At 42.1% G+C, this 14,866-nt stretch overlaps 1 protein-coding gene across 5 annotated transcripts in view; it reads left to right on the top strand.

Annotated features, from left to right (window-relative positions):
• The window catches only part of LOC110527738 (synaptotagmin-2), a 73,944-nt gene that overhangs the window by 54,540 nt on the left and 4,538 nt on the right, over positions 1–14,866 (top strand). For 3 of the 5 annotated variants that reach the window (XM_021609209.2, XM_021609208.2, XM_021609210.2), the window contains 7 exons: positions 904–1,134; positions 1,275–1,435; positions 6,007–6,135; positions 7,323–7,490; positions 13,122–13,289; positions 13,515–13,632; positions 14,649–14,782. In XM_021609209.2, coding sequence (XP_021464884.1) covers positions 933–1,134; positions 1,275–1,435; positions 6,007–6,135; positions 7,323–7,490; positions 13,122–13,289; positions 13,515–13,632; positions 14,649–14,782 — 1,080 coding nt within the window. In that variant the 5' untranslated portion in view covers positions 904–932. The remainder of the gene's footprint in view (positions 1–903; positions 1,135–1,274; positions 1,436–6,006; positions 6,136–7,322; positions 7,491–13,121; positions 13,290–13,514; positions 13,633–14,648; positions 14,783–14,866) is intronic. The other 2 variants (XM_021609214.2, XM_021609212.2) reach the window with 1 other exon arrangement.

Below are 14,866 nucleotides of genomic sequence, written 5' to 3'. Positions count from 1 at the left end.
GTCTAGAGTGTCTCCCCCTTTGAATTGTGGGATGACCGCGGCAGCTTTCCAATATTTGGGGATCTCAGACGATACGAAAGAGAGGTTATTAAAGGCCTATTGCCATGAAAAACATGATTTCCTGTTTTTTATATATTTCTGAGGTTGGAATAATACTGTGAAATTCAAAAAAATCTTATAATGCCATTTTAGTGTAAAAGCTGTTTGAAAATACCATCTGAAATGTCAGCCTGTTTGGGTGGGATGGAGTTTTGGCCTACCTGGTAACATCACCATGCAGTCAATTAGTTAATAGACCAATAAGAAAGAGAGTTCCAAACCTCTCTGCCAATAAAAGCTATTTTTCTTCTTCAGTTTTCCCCTCCCCCTCAAACCACTCACAGACAGTCCCAGAAAAAGTATTGCTTGAGAAATTTCTATTTGCAAAAAAAAAACTATTTTTGTTTATTTGTGACCAATCACAGTCAGATACTTAACTGTTACCCAGAAATGATTTTTATCTTTAAGATACTGTGTCTCATTTCTAAAAAAAAATGAGATTAGCTTTTTCGTCCCTGAGTTAATTTTATTCAGGAGTTCATAGCACATTAAGGATGCAGGCCTACTGGCTGGCATATTATACACAATTATTTTTATCCTCAGAGTCTGAGATGGGAACTAAGTCCTTTTCCCTATGGACCTCTTCAGCCTTGTCATTTTATGTGCTGTTCTAATCTCTGACACAGCGATAAGGCATTGCATTTGGTCACAATGAGTCACCTGGGATATCATCCATTTTGTTACTTTTATGCATGTGTGTGTGTGTGTGTGTGTATGTTATATTAAAGGTTACGCACTTCATTGCCTGGGCTGCTGGTGATGACAACTGACTGTCCCTCTCTGTGTGTCTGTGCCTTGCCCCAGGGACTGTGTGCGTGGCCTAGTCATTGACGATGAAGTGGAACTTGTTCAAGAATAAGCCTGAGGCCATGGTGGGTCCAGAGCCCACGGGCACCGGTGCCACCATGACCGCGGCCCCAGCCGTAGCAATCGCCACCACAGTGGCTGAACCCCCAGGCAACGGTACAGAGTCCAAGAATGACATGTTCGAAGAGATCAAGAGCAAATTCTTGAACGAGATTGATAAGATCCCACGTAAGTCCTCCCTGTTTTTTCCCCCACCTCTGACTCATATTCATGTACTATGCATGGTATAATGCTGGAACAGAAAAGCCCAAGGTGAAAAGGAGCTCAAAGGAGCTTAATCTAACCCATACTGTGTGTTTGTGTTGCAGTCCCTTCCTGGGCTATCATAGCCATTGCTGTGGTGGCCGCCCTCCTCATCCTCACCTGCTGCTTTTGCATTATAAAGAAGTGCTGCTGCAAGAAGAAGAAGAACAAGAAGGGCAAGAAGGGAAAGGATGGCTTCAACATGAAGAACATGAAAGGGGATGAGGTATGGTGCTTCAGGCTCCGCTTATAAACTCAGCTGAGTTCACTAAGAACAGGCAACTCCCAAAGACATAACTTATATCACACTCAGGGTTCTTATTTCATCTGAATACAAAAGTCTAGTAAAAAGCAACAAGTTACTTATTTTTTGATGATGAGAGTAGACAAACATGACCAGAAATGACTTTGGTATAGCTGACAGACAAACGCTATATGTACAAAAAAGTATGTGGACACCACTTCAAATTTGTGGATTTGGCTATTGCAGCCACACCCGTTGCTGACAGGTGTATAAAATCGAGCCCTCAACCATGCAATCTCCATAGACAAACATAGGATGCCATCTTTACAACAACTCAGTTCGTCAAATTTCTGCCCTGCTAGAGCTGACCCGGTCAACTGTGACTGCTGTTATTGTGAAGTGGGAACGTCTAGAAGAAACAACTGCTCAGCTGCGAAGTGGCTCACAAGCTCACAGAACAAGTCGCCGAGTGCTGAAGCGCGTAGCGCCTCTGTCCTCGGTTGCAACACTCACTGCCAAGTTCCAAACTGCCTCTGGAAGCAATGTCAGCACAATAACTGTTTGTCGGGATCTTCATAAAATGTGTTTCCATAGCAGCTGCACACAAGCCTAAGATCACCATGCGCAATGCCAAGTGTCGGTTGGAGTGGTGTAAAGCTCGCCGCCTTCGGACTCTGGAGCAGTGGAAACGCGTTCTCTGGAGTGATGAAGCATGCTTCACCATCTGGCAGTCCGACGGAAGAATCTGGGTTTGGTGGATGCCAGGAGAACACTACCTGCCCCAATGCATAGTGCTGGCTGTAAAGTTTGGTGCATGAGGAATAGTGTTCTGGGGCTGTTGTTCATGGTACGGGCTAGGTTCGGACTCCTTAGTTCCAGTGTAGGGAAATCTTAACGCTATAGCATACAATGACGTTCTAGACGATTCTGTGCTTTCAACTTTGTGGCAACCGTTTGGGGAAGGCCCTTTCCTGTTTCAGAATGATAATGCCCCCATGTACAAAGCGAGGTCCATACAGAAATATTTTGTCTTGATCGGTGTGGAAGAACTTGACTGTCTGGCCCGCACAGAGCCCTGACCTCAACCCCTTCGAACACCTTTGGGATGAATTGGAACGCCGGCTGCGAGTCAGGCCTAATTGCCCAACATCAGTGCCCGACCTCACTAATGCTCTTGTGTCTGAATGGAAGCAAGTCCCCGCAGCAATGTTCCAACATCTAGTGGAAAGCCTTCCCAGAAGAGTGGAGAATGTTGTAGCAGCAAAGGAGGGACCAACTCCATATTAATGAGATGTTCGACGAGCAAGTGTCCACATACTCTTGATCAGGTAGTGTATCTCCAAAGAGTTATTAGCCTACTAAACTACACACTACATACCAGTAAAGTTTTCTGTTTTATTTACTATGTAACTGTTTCTTTTGTTGGAGGGACTCAGGAACGTTTCTGTCAATATCTATGTCGATTGGACCAACAACAAATGGTCATTAAGCATTCCTTGGTGTATCAGTAAAAACCTTTGACCTTTCATCAACAGCACTTTACAAAATTTTTCAGGAGACATGTCGATAATCCCCTATCCTACCTGTTCTCTTGATATTGTCGTTGCCATCATTTTAAAATGTGTGCTGTAGGGGAGAGTGGGGTATGTTGAGCCATGTTTTACACTCAGCATTACTAGGGAAATGTAGTATTATTTCTATCAAATATATAGATATATTTCAGGATGTTGTGTATCCCTGGAAATAATCAGAATTCATGTAAACATAACAGTTTTGAAAGCATTCCTGGTCCCGAAAAAAATGTGGTCTCTTGGTAAGTTGAGCTGCCTTAGGGTGAGTGGGGTGATGGTGTTTTCCGTGTCAATGGGTGATGGTGCTGGTATGTCGAAGTTTAATTAATGGAATGTGAGTGTGGTATATTGTAAATTCTAAATGTACATATAATCTCTCTGTTCAATGTCACTTATCCTTCCATTTCTTGACCAGTTGTCGAGGACATGGATGTTTTTCAATGTGCCAATTCATAGGCAAGTTCTCTGCATTTGAGGATTCTAACCCCAATGAAACTGATCCGCGAGATTCTTGATATGTTTAGCAAGCTCAGACTCTGATACTATATCATTGCCTCTCTTTTGCACAGGTACTGTACATGTTAGTTCTCTTTTGTGTTAATGTACCTCTTCGATGTACCTCTTCGAACACACAAATGTGTGTTCTCTTGCTACTGCTCGAATGGGTTTCTCAATAACCTTTAAGGGGGCTAATACTTCTGCTTGTTTTACATTTGCATACATGGGACATGATGATGTCTGCTCTGACTGTAACCACAAAAATTCACTATCTTGAGTTCATATGCATGACACATTGCAAAAATACTATGCATATAATGCATACAACTGGCAAAATGCAATCATAATTTGTATGGGGTATGGTGGTCATTGGCTCAACTTAGGCCTACCCCATGGCCATTGGCTAAACTTACCACAAGGCAAACATTTTGACTATTGCCCACACAGCTACCAGGATGCAATTTCATGCTAGAATTAGGACCTCATATTGTAGCTTATAGAGACCCCAACCGATGTGCAAACCAATCTTAATAACATCTACTTTGGTTTAGATACAAGAATCAAGAAAACAACAAAGTAATTTGACTTTTTTTTTTAACCTAAATTGATAACAATCTTTTCCATGTGGTTTCTTCCTTCACAGACTCCATGGAATTATGATCTCTTCCTAAAAATGTGGTCATGTGATTCATTTTGTGTGTGGTTTCCTAGAAACAAGGGGTGGCTCAACTAACCCTTTGGCTCAACTTACCCCACTCTTCCCCACTTCATTGTGACATACATTGAAAAATTACACACTTTGTTATGGGGAAGGGACTAGGTAATCAGTGGGTAATGGGTAGAGAAAGTAATGGAGCAGTGCCATAGGTGGCATTCCAATAAGCGGATGACTGCTACAGAATCAAATTAAGACCCTATTTCTGTAGGGTAAGCTGGCCTCAATGCTTAAGGATAATGGATATGGTGCCTATGGACCCGAGGAGCCACATCTCAGACAGAGAAGAATAAACAGGGGGAGGAAAAGGGCTCCTGCTTAATTCCAGGCTGAATGTGTCTGATATCGTTGAGGTGGCCCTAATGCACCAGTTAATTAAAACAATCACTTAATTGTCTCCACATGGTGAAAGATGGTCCTGGAAGTAGGACTTTTTCTTTACAAACAGACAATCAGTGTGTCATTTTGTCCATCATCCTAGTGTCGTCTGTGTTGTTGACTGCCTACAGTGTTTGTTTTCTGGTGTGTCGTAACTTCAAACCTCTTCCTCTCTCTGCTCTCCTCCTTCTCGCTCGGTGTCTTATGTGTGCACCGTGTTTCTTGACTGTGATGGACCCCTGATTTACGGTAGGTGGAAGGATCGCGGTGATGCTCTCTGGCCCATGGGCAGATGATGATGGTGATGATGATGATGAGGGGGGGGGGGGGGGGGTCATGGAATGAAAGTCGTAGCTTCTTTGCTTTTCTAACATGTTTTGTAATGGTGGCTTGAGAATGTAACTGAGAAAGCTATGGTCTGCTAAATAGACCCCGGAGAGAGAGAACTGAAAGGACTGAAATAACGCATCGCTTATGATGACAAACTCAACCACACTATGGAAAGTTTTGAACATAGTTTAAACGCAACCCACGATTAACACTAATAATATACTGTATGCATGTGACAAAGGGCATGGTAGGCTGTTTGTGGACATGAGGACGACAGTAATAAATGAATGACCAATCAATCTTCAATCTTAGTATGTTTCATCTGCACCCCAATTACTTTGTCACTCAATGAAGAGTGAGAACAACAAATAAAAAAAATACAGTTTTGCAGATGAAACAGTCATGCAAACTTGAACATGTCAGAAACAGGGTTACCATAACTGAAATCTAACTGAAATACTGTTTCTACATTATCCACATAGCCAGCCATGCCCTTACCTAATCCTGTAGCTACCATTTGCCTGGAATAACGGTGACCTGACTTGAGAGGAACATTCCTTGGTGACACATAAATGGAATAACAAGGAAGCAATTAAGATTATGCAGGCTCTGCTTTTGGGATTCTCTGTTAGCTATTTCCTTGGGATATTTTGGGAAAGACGTCAAGGTCAGGGTAAGCGTCTTTTTGAGAAGTAAAATACAGGGTAAACCAATTGTGTCACCAAAGGACATTTTGAATTCAAGCTAGCAAATATAATTCCTGAGTCCCCGATGGCATTAGAGACAGGATGGTATATTCCACTTTGCCACCAGGTGAGGAGCAGGTAAGAGGGAGCAAAAAAACAAGCAGGTCCCGGTGCTACGCAATGCAAGTCAATGCAACAAACCCTGGTGCTATGCAGCGCAAAGCAACACAACACAAGGCCTCCTGGAGGTCCACTTGTCTGTCTGTGGCATGCTGTCTGTGGTGGGTGGGCTGGGGGTGCCCTCCTTCTGGCTGCTACAACTTAACCCTGGCCCCTCATCTCTTGATCCCTGTGTCCTGTGTTCCACCACTGCAGAAACAGGACGACGACGATGACGAAGGTGAGACAGGGCTGACGGAGGAAGAGAAAGAGGAAGAAGAGAAAGAGGAGGAGAAGCTCGGCAAACTGCAGTACTCACTTGACTATGATTTCCAAGACAATAAGGTCAGTCAGTGGCCGACATGTTCCCCTTTTAATCGTCGCTGGCACTGCCCAGAAAAACCTGCATTAGACTGTTTTATCACATTACAATATTTGTAGCATTGTCAGTCTATCAGTAAGACTCCATCAATTCTAGAGGTTGAAGGCGTAGTTCGTCTAAATTACAGATTTATGGCTATCCATAGAATAGACTGGTAGTCTTGGTGGTGAATGAGTTAAAGCAAGTCACACTAGATGACTCAGCTTAGTACAAGTCACACTTGTATTTTCTCTGTTGATCTTGGAGAGTGACTTTGATACAGTGTCCATTCTGAGAACTAAAGTGTCTATAGAGTTGCCAATTAATTCAGGGCTGATTCTTATATAAGCTTAGCAAAAAAACTGCTGCTATGTAAAAACATCAGCAGAATTGCACAGCGACACTTTTGAGGAGTGACAGCTGGCAATTGTTGGAATTATGGTTGATTAAACTAAATATTCAAGAGAGTAGTGTAAAACGGGATCAGGGTTCTGGGAATGAGAGGGTATCTAGTATATTCAGCATTTTTGGGAATTAATGGCTAGAGTCAGTATGACAGTGAGTATGTCTGCTATGCAGGACGTTGGCACTGTGACATACGTCCAAGAGGAAAGAAAATGCTGAGTCATTCTGAAACAAGGAAGTCCCTTATGAGTCACTGACACAGGATCAGGGCTTGAGATGAGAATGTACATTAAAGCAAGTCCTTTCTTTCTAACTGAATCAATCAACTGAAACATAATCAATGACACTTATCTCCGGCACCCCTTTTTTCAAAAATGCAAAACTACTGTAACATTATATTCTGTGACTTTCTTATGACATTGCAGCAAATACATTTGGCAGCTCTCGTGTGGGTAGCTTGTATCTAGTCTTGGTCATCTTAGAGAGCTGTGGTGATTATTGCTGGAGTTTTAGGTTGTCAGCTTGCAGACCACAAGCTTATGTAACAAGACTGCAGCATTTCTCTGCAGCAGTGACAGGAAGCGTGCATTGCCACAAATTAATAGATGAACGCATTTAGGTTTTTCACCTGACTTGACATTGTTGGCTTGTCTCAGCACATCGGCACACATGAATACATGAATACATGTTGAAATTGCCACCGAATACTGTTGGTTTGTCTCAGTGCTGTCTCTGACACCTGATCACTGTGCCCCTCCCCTCAAAGCTCACAGTGGGAATACTCCAAGCTGCAGATCTTATATCCATGGACAGCGGAGGCACCTCTGACCCGTACGTTAAGGTCTATGTCCTCCCAGACAAGAAGAAGAAGTTTGACACCAAGGTTCAAAAGAAAAATCTGAACCCTGTCTTCAATGAATCATTTGTTTTCAAGGTAAGTCCATAGCACAGTTTCTGTACCAGAACTGTACAGTAGTTAGTTGGAATGGAAAAGGCATCAATCATCCTGCCAAACTATAATGCTGATAAGATATTGTCAGGCTAGGACAGCGGAGTCTCAAACTAAATGTAATGTAACAGTTTTAGTGTTGTAAACATACATGGTATCCATTTTCCAAAATGAAGACTGTGGTTGAAGCCTACATTTATTTTTCATTGTGAAGTCTTGCTGTGTTCACATGATATTGTAGAGCAGTGCTGGTCTGCCATGTCTGCCTGCCTGCTATGTACCCTCGAGCCTGTGTACAAACTTCAGCTTTCTGTACTACTTAATGAGGTCCACGGAGACTCCACATGACTCTCAGGGTCAGTGCGAAAGCACTGTTTGCAATCTTACCACCACTGTCTATTCTTTTAGCATAACCGTCATGTAGAGACCTAGATACAAAAGATACAAATTGGTAATATTGGACCTAGGTTGGCTAGAGACCATGAAGAGTTAAGAGAATTTACAATATATGACGTCCTATGCATGCCTATAGAATCAGGGTTGGGGTTTATTTGGAATTTCGGGAATATAATTAAATTCAAACAATGAATATAAATTGAATTTGTATTGACCACACCCCACAGGAAGGAGAATTTGAGTTACATTTGATTTAAAGGAAGTACACTGAGTGTACAAAACACTAGAAATCAAATCAAATTGTATTTGCCACATGCACCAAATACAACAGACCTTACAGTGAAATGCTTACAAGCCCTTAACCAACAATGCAGTTAAGAAAATTAGGTGTGAAGTATTTACTAAAATGAATTGAAGTAATAAATAAAAAATAAAAAATAATTAAATAGCAACAATAAAATAACAGTAACAAGGCTATATACAGGGGGTACCGGTACAGAGTCAATGTGCGGGGGCACAGGTTAGTATAGGTAATTGAGGTAATATGTACATGTAGATAGAGGTTAAGTGACTATGCATAGATAATAAACAGAGAGTAGCAGTAGCGTAAAAATGGGGGGAGTGTCAATGCAAATAGTCTGGGTAGCCATTTGATTAGCTGTTCAGGAGTCTTATGGCTTGGGGGTGGAAGCTGTTAAGAAGCCTTTTGGACATGGACTTGGTACTCCGGTACTGCTTTTCATGAGTTAGCAGTGAGAATAGTCTATGACTTGGCTGGCTGGAGGTTTTAGGGCCTTCCATTGACACCGCCTGGTACAGAGGTCCTGGATGGCAGTGATGTACTGGGCTGTATGCACTTCCCTCTGTAGTGGGTTGCGGTCAGAGGCCAAGCAGTTGCCATACCAGGCGGTAATGCAACCATGCTCTCGATGGTGCAGCTGTAGAGATTTTTGAGGGTCTGAAGACCCATGCCAAATCTTTTCAGTCTCCAGAGATGGGAGCATGCTCGTCCCTCCTTTTCCTGTAGTCCATGTACATCTCCTTTGTCGTGATGACGTTGAGGGAGAGGTTGTTATCCTGGCACCACACTGCCAGGTCTCTGACCTCCTCCCTATAGGCTGTCTCATGGTTGTCGGTGATCAGGCCTACCACGGTTGTGTTGTCGGCAAACTTAATGATGGTGTTGGAGTCGTGCTTGGCCATGCAGTCATGGGTGAAAAGGGAGTACAGGGGGAGATTGAGCATGAAACCCTGAGGTGCCCCCATGTTGAGGATCAGCATGGCAGATGTGTTGTTACCTACCCTTACCACCTGGGGGCGACCCGTCAGGATCCAATTGCAGAGGGAGGTGTTTAGTCCCAGGGTCCTTGGCTTAGTGATGAGCCATTGAGGGCACTATGGTGAATACCTTTATAGTCCGTAATAGTTTGCAAGCCCTGTCACATCCGACGAGCGTCGGAGCCGGTGTAGTATGATTCAATCTTAGTTAGTCTGTATTGACCCTTTGCCTGTTTGATGGTTCGTCGGAGGGCATATCGGGATTTCTTATAAGCTTCTGGGTTAGGATCCCACTCCTTGAAAGCGGCAGCTCTACCCTTTAGCTCATTGCGGATGTTGCCTGTAATCTATGGCTTCTGGTTGGGTATGTACGTACGGTCATTGTGGGGACGACGTCGTCAATGCACTTATTGATGAAGCCAGTGGCTGATGTGGTATACTCCTGAATGCCATCAGAAGAATCCCAGAACATATTCCAGTCTGTGCTATCAAAACAGTCCTGTAGCTTAGCATCTGCGTCATCTGACCACTTCTGTATTGAGCGAGTCACTGGTACTTCCTGCTTTTGTTTTTACTTGTAAGCAGGAATCAGGAGGATAGAGTTAGATTTGACAAATGGAGGGCGAGGGAGAGCTTTGTTCACGTCTCTGTGTGTGGAGTAAAGGTGTTCTAGAGTTATTTTTTTCCTCTGGTTGCACCGATTTAAGTTTCCCTGCGTTAAAGTCCCCAGCCACTCGGAGCGCCGCATCTGGATGAGAATTTAATTTTTTGCTTATGGCCTTATACAGCTGTTTGAGTGCGGTCTTAGTGCCAGCATCGGTTTGTGGTGGTAAATAGACAGCTACGAAAAAAATAGATGAAAACTCTCTTGGTATATAGTGTGGTCTACAGCTTATCTTGAGATATTCCACCTCAGACGAGCAAAACGTCGAGACTTCCTTAATATTAGATTTCGTGCACCAGTTGTTATTTACATATTGACACGGACCGCCACCCCTTGTCTTACCGGAGGTAGCTGTTCTATCATGCCGATGCATGGAAAACCCAGCCATGTCGTGTTATCCATGTCGTCTTATAGCCACAACTTGTTGAAATATAAGATACTACGGTCTCGTTGGTATGTCAGTCTTGATCGGAGCTCATCCATTTTATTATCCAATGATTGCACATTGGCTAATAGGACTGATGGTAGAGGCGGATTACCCATTCGCTGTCGGATCCTTACAAGGCACCCGAACCTACGTCCCCGATATCTCCGTCTCTTTCTCCTGCGAATGGCGGGGATTTGGGCCTTGTCCGGTGTCTGAAGTAAATCCTGTGCATCCGACTCGTTAAAAAAATATTTGTTCACTACGAGGTGAGTAATCACTGTCCTGATATCCAGAAGCTCTTTTTTGGTCGTAAGAGACGGTGGCAGTAACATTATGTACAAAATAAGTTACAAATAATGCGAAAAAAACACGCACAATACACAATATGATAGGAGCCTGTAAAACGGCAGCCATCTCCTCTGGTGCCATTAGTGATAGACATGACAGACTGACCAGGTCAATCGAGGTGAAAGCTATGATCCCTTATTCCTTTCACCTGTTAACCCCACTTCAATCAGTGTCGATGAAGATGAGCAGACAGGTTAAAGAAGGATTTTTAAGCCTTGAGCCAATGGAGACAGATTGTGTATGTGTGCCATTCAGAGGGTGAATGGGCGAGGCAAAATATTGAAGTGTCTTTGAACAGGGCATGGTAGTAGGTGCAAGGCACACCAGCTTCAGTGTGTCAAGAACTGCAACGCTGCTGGGTTTTCACGCTCATCAGTTTCCATTGTGTATTAAGAATAGTCCAACACCCAAAGGCCAGCCAGCCAAATTGATACAACTGTGGGAAGCATTGGTGTCAACATGGGCAAGCATCCCTGTGGAATGCTTTCAACACCTTGTAGTCCATGCCCAGAGGAATTGAGGCTGTTTTAAGGGCAAAATGGGGTGCAACTCAATATTAGGAAGGAGTTCGTAATGTTTTGTACACTGAGTGTATAATTTCCTCATTCTCAGGATTTCACTGGCAGTATTTCATGTGATTCATTTATGTCTGTCTCTCATTTTAGAGCCACGATAGGTGAAAAAGTGCCACTGACCGTCCTAGGCGCAACTGTTATTCTTTTGTTTTGAGGAAATGATCATCCAGCATCGTGGTAGAAAAAATCCTAGTAGATACTCCGCATGGGCAATGATTCCAGCTTCAAAGAGCGAATGATTCCGCATGTGTTTTAGTCTGTTGCTCATTAAACACTGTTTTGGATGAGGCTGACTTTATGAACAAAACGATCCTATTTACACTTTGTAGTCAATTTGGACACTCAAATAAATGTTTCTTACTTATATTGATGACACACAGGCCGTTTTCTATCAGAGAAGTTGTTCATTGCCTTCAGTTGCGCTTTACGGTCAACCCTGTAACGAGAACTGAATTCTCGTTTTAACATGGTAGTAGTTTTTTTTCTACAGAAACACTGAACGTCTAATAGTAAAATCATAGTGTAAAAGCAGGTGAGCTGGTTCTACTCTTTTTAGTCCTTTTCTAATGTTTTGTGCTGGAAAAATGAGCGGGTCGAGCATAACACGTCAAACCTGTTACCCATAGATAGACAGGCTAGAAATGTTTTAACAATAAATAAATACAAATATAAGCTTGCATCAAATTGCCCCTCCCCGTTGCACACAACAAGCTCCCATTCCCCGTCACAAGGGGATTTATGGCCTATTTAAGATGAAATCTTCAACACTGTTACAGTCAACCCTGTCACAGTCAACCCTGTTACTTTATTTGTCACTTACTATTCTCTTACTGTAGCATATTTGTATTAAGTTGAATCTGTGCTCTTTATGCTCTTTATGATAGAATGTTAAATAAAATAAAATGTTTTTGGGGACCAAATTACACTTCTCAAAAGGCGCCAAATTGGTGGAATGACCAAATGACCCAGATGTTAGATTGTTCTCTTCTATACTGCAGTGTTTGATGCATTAGCATTCTGGGAAATGCATATCTTTTTTCTGCTATTTAAAGACATTAGGGAAATTATGAATCATTATAGACAACACACAACATGATCTTAGAATATTTCCAGACCACTGTTTATTTTAAATTGTTTTAGGAGATTTGAAACCTTATGCTATATGGTATTGGTAACCAGACATGATGTCAAAATAAAAATGTCTATGGCTATGTGTAAAATAAATATGCCACATGAGTTTCATTGAATAAAGCTCTACTTCCTTTACTTCGATTGCAATTCAAATGCTGTGTGGTGTGGCCAATTGTAATTGAATTCAAATTGAATAATTCAATTGGAATGAAAGAGCAATTCGCAACTCAAATAAGACTTGACCCCAAAAACCTCTTTAGAATGTATTTTTATTTATATTTGTCAGTGAGCCAATTTACCACAGGAAAGGGAATGTCTAAACATGCTATAATGTATTATACTCCTGGTCTGCAAGGGCTGGATAGAATCGACAGATACCATATGGTATACTATAATTATGCTTTAATGCTTTAGAGCTGAATAAATGATCTCTCCTCAGATGTTTTCCAAGTAAAAACAAAGCTACACATTATAATCCAGCCTAACCCATTTTCTGCCTGTCCTATTCTGTGTTGTACAACTCTGTGTATGTTGGCTGTTCTGTATTACTAATGTATCGGCAATCAATGTCTTGCCAGCAGCCCATGGCACCAAATAATATATGTTTATGTTTACTTAAAAATTAAATCATAATAATAATGTTTTATTGACAGCACATACTGTGAGTGTGGACATAGTGAGACATAAAGTGTGGACATTTACAAAGAGGGACATGTGGTGTTACATTCAGACTTAATAATTAAGCTGTGTTGTTGTTGTGTTGTGGTGTTGTTGTCGTTGATGTGTTCCTTCATCAGTTACCGTATGATGAGCTCGGTGGGAAAACCCTGGTGATGTCAGTCTTTGACTACGACCGATTCTCCAAGCATGACATCATTGGAGAGGTGAAGATCCCGATGAACACCATTGACCTGGGACAGCCCATCGAAGAATGGAAGGATTTGGAGAGTGCAGACAAAGAGGAGGTATGAGCTGAAAAGAAACAATCTATTTACGCTATTTATAATTTATGAGTTGATTTATCTTTTAATTGATTGAACTAAGGTAATCGTTGGACGGGAGTGTTGCCCCATCAGAAGTAACAACAGCCAAACTCGGACAATTGTTTCATATATTTTTGTCTGTCTTTCCCTCTCTGTGTCGTTGTTCTCTCTGTGCTTGCCCTCTCTCTGTCCTTAATCTCCATGCAGCCTGAGAAGCTGGGAGACATCTGTATCTCTCTCCGTTACGTGCCCACCGCTGGCAAACTCACTGTCTGTATCCTGGAGGCAAAGAACCTCAAGAAGATGGACGTGGGTGGACTGTCTGGTACGTTAAGACTTCCACTGGACGTACAGTTTACTCTTGAGATTCTTAAAGGGTTCTTGAGAGGTTCTTTGCAGTGAGTGATGGTTCTCTGTAGAACCATGTCTTCTCAAAGAACCTTTCTCTGTGTCGAACCCTTCCCTTCCAAATTGACCTTTACAATGTTGAAGCTGTCCTTCGCTAGATGGTTCTGGGTAATTATGAATTCCTGTTCTTTATGTTGCATTATTTCACTTACTGTGTGGTACCTATTATTTTGTTGTTTTATTCTACCTGTATTGTGTCTGTGTGTTTATGTTCATGGGTTCTGTTGAGGTGGCTAGTCCGATACCGTCAGTGAGAAGGGTCTGCAAGTATATTCGAGTTTATATTTTTGGACTAACTTCATCATTTGACATGGTTGAGTCAGGTTGATACAACTCCCAGGTGAGAGTAACTCAGCATGATCAACCCCATACTACAACACGGTAGCATAACAATGTTTAAAACAGATCATCATCATGCATATCATATACTAATTACCTGTAGATAACTGTTACAGAGGTGAAATGTTTATTATGCTATTCGAAACCGTCTCATGATAGAACTGATTCTTCATAGAACCTTTAATAGGCGGTTCTACATAGCACCTTCAAGAAAATAGTCTACAAAGCCCCAAAAAGGGTCACCATTCAAATAACCCTATTTTGGTACTATTTGGGGAACAAAAAATGTCTAGTGTGTCTGCTGTTAAAAACAAGCTTGTGGGTGGACTGTCTGGTAGGGCAAACCACTGGACATAACAATAGATCATTTCCAATCGAGCAGGCATGCCAATCTGCCATTAATTAAACATCTCAGTGATGCAGGACCTCTGATTTATTTGCAGACATTGCATTACTGTGTGTTACATTAATGAGCTCTCTGAGTTATTTTTCTAATCAGCAAGCAACTCATATCACCTCACAATTTTGCTCTACCGAAGCAATGCAATGAAACATGAAATGAGTGATTAAATATCTGTTGGTCTTTCTTTGCAGATCCCTACGTGAAGATCGCGTTGCTGCAGGGCGGCAAGAAACTGAAGAAGAAGAAGACCACGGTGAAGAAGAACACTCTGAATCCGTACTACAACGAGTCCTTCAGCTTTGAGATCCCAATGGACATGATGCAGGTATAGAACGCTTTACATATTTGACGAGCAAAGGATTTATATTTTTTCATACAGTTTGTTGAAGTGGTGTTATTTTTTTTACTG

The sequence above is a fragment of the Oncorhynchus mykiss genome, chromosome 7 (assembly GCF_013265735.2).
Source record: "Oncorhynchus mykiss isolate Arlee chromosome 7, USDA_OmykA_1.1, whole genome shotgun sequence".
NCBI classification, from domain to species: domain Eukaryota; kingdom Metazoa; phylum Chordata; class Actinopteri; order Salmoniformes; family Salmonidae; genus Oncorhynchus; species Oncorhynchus mykiss.
This window is presented reverse-complemented; position numbering and strand designations above follow the sequence as displayed.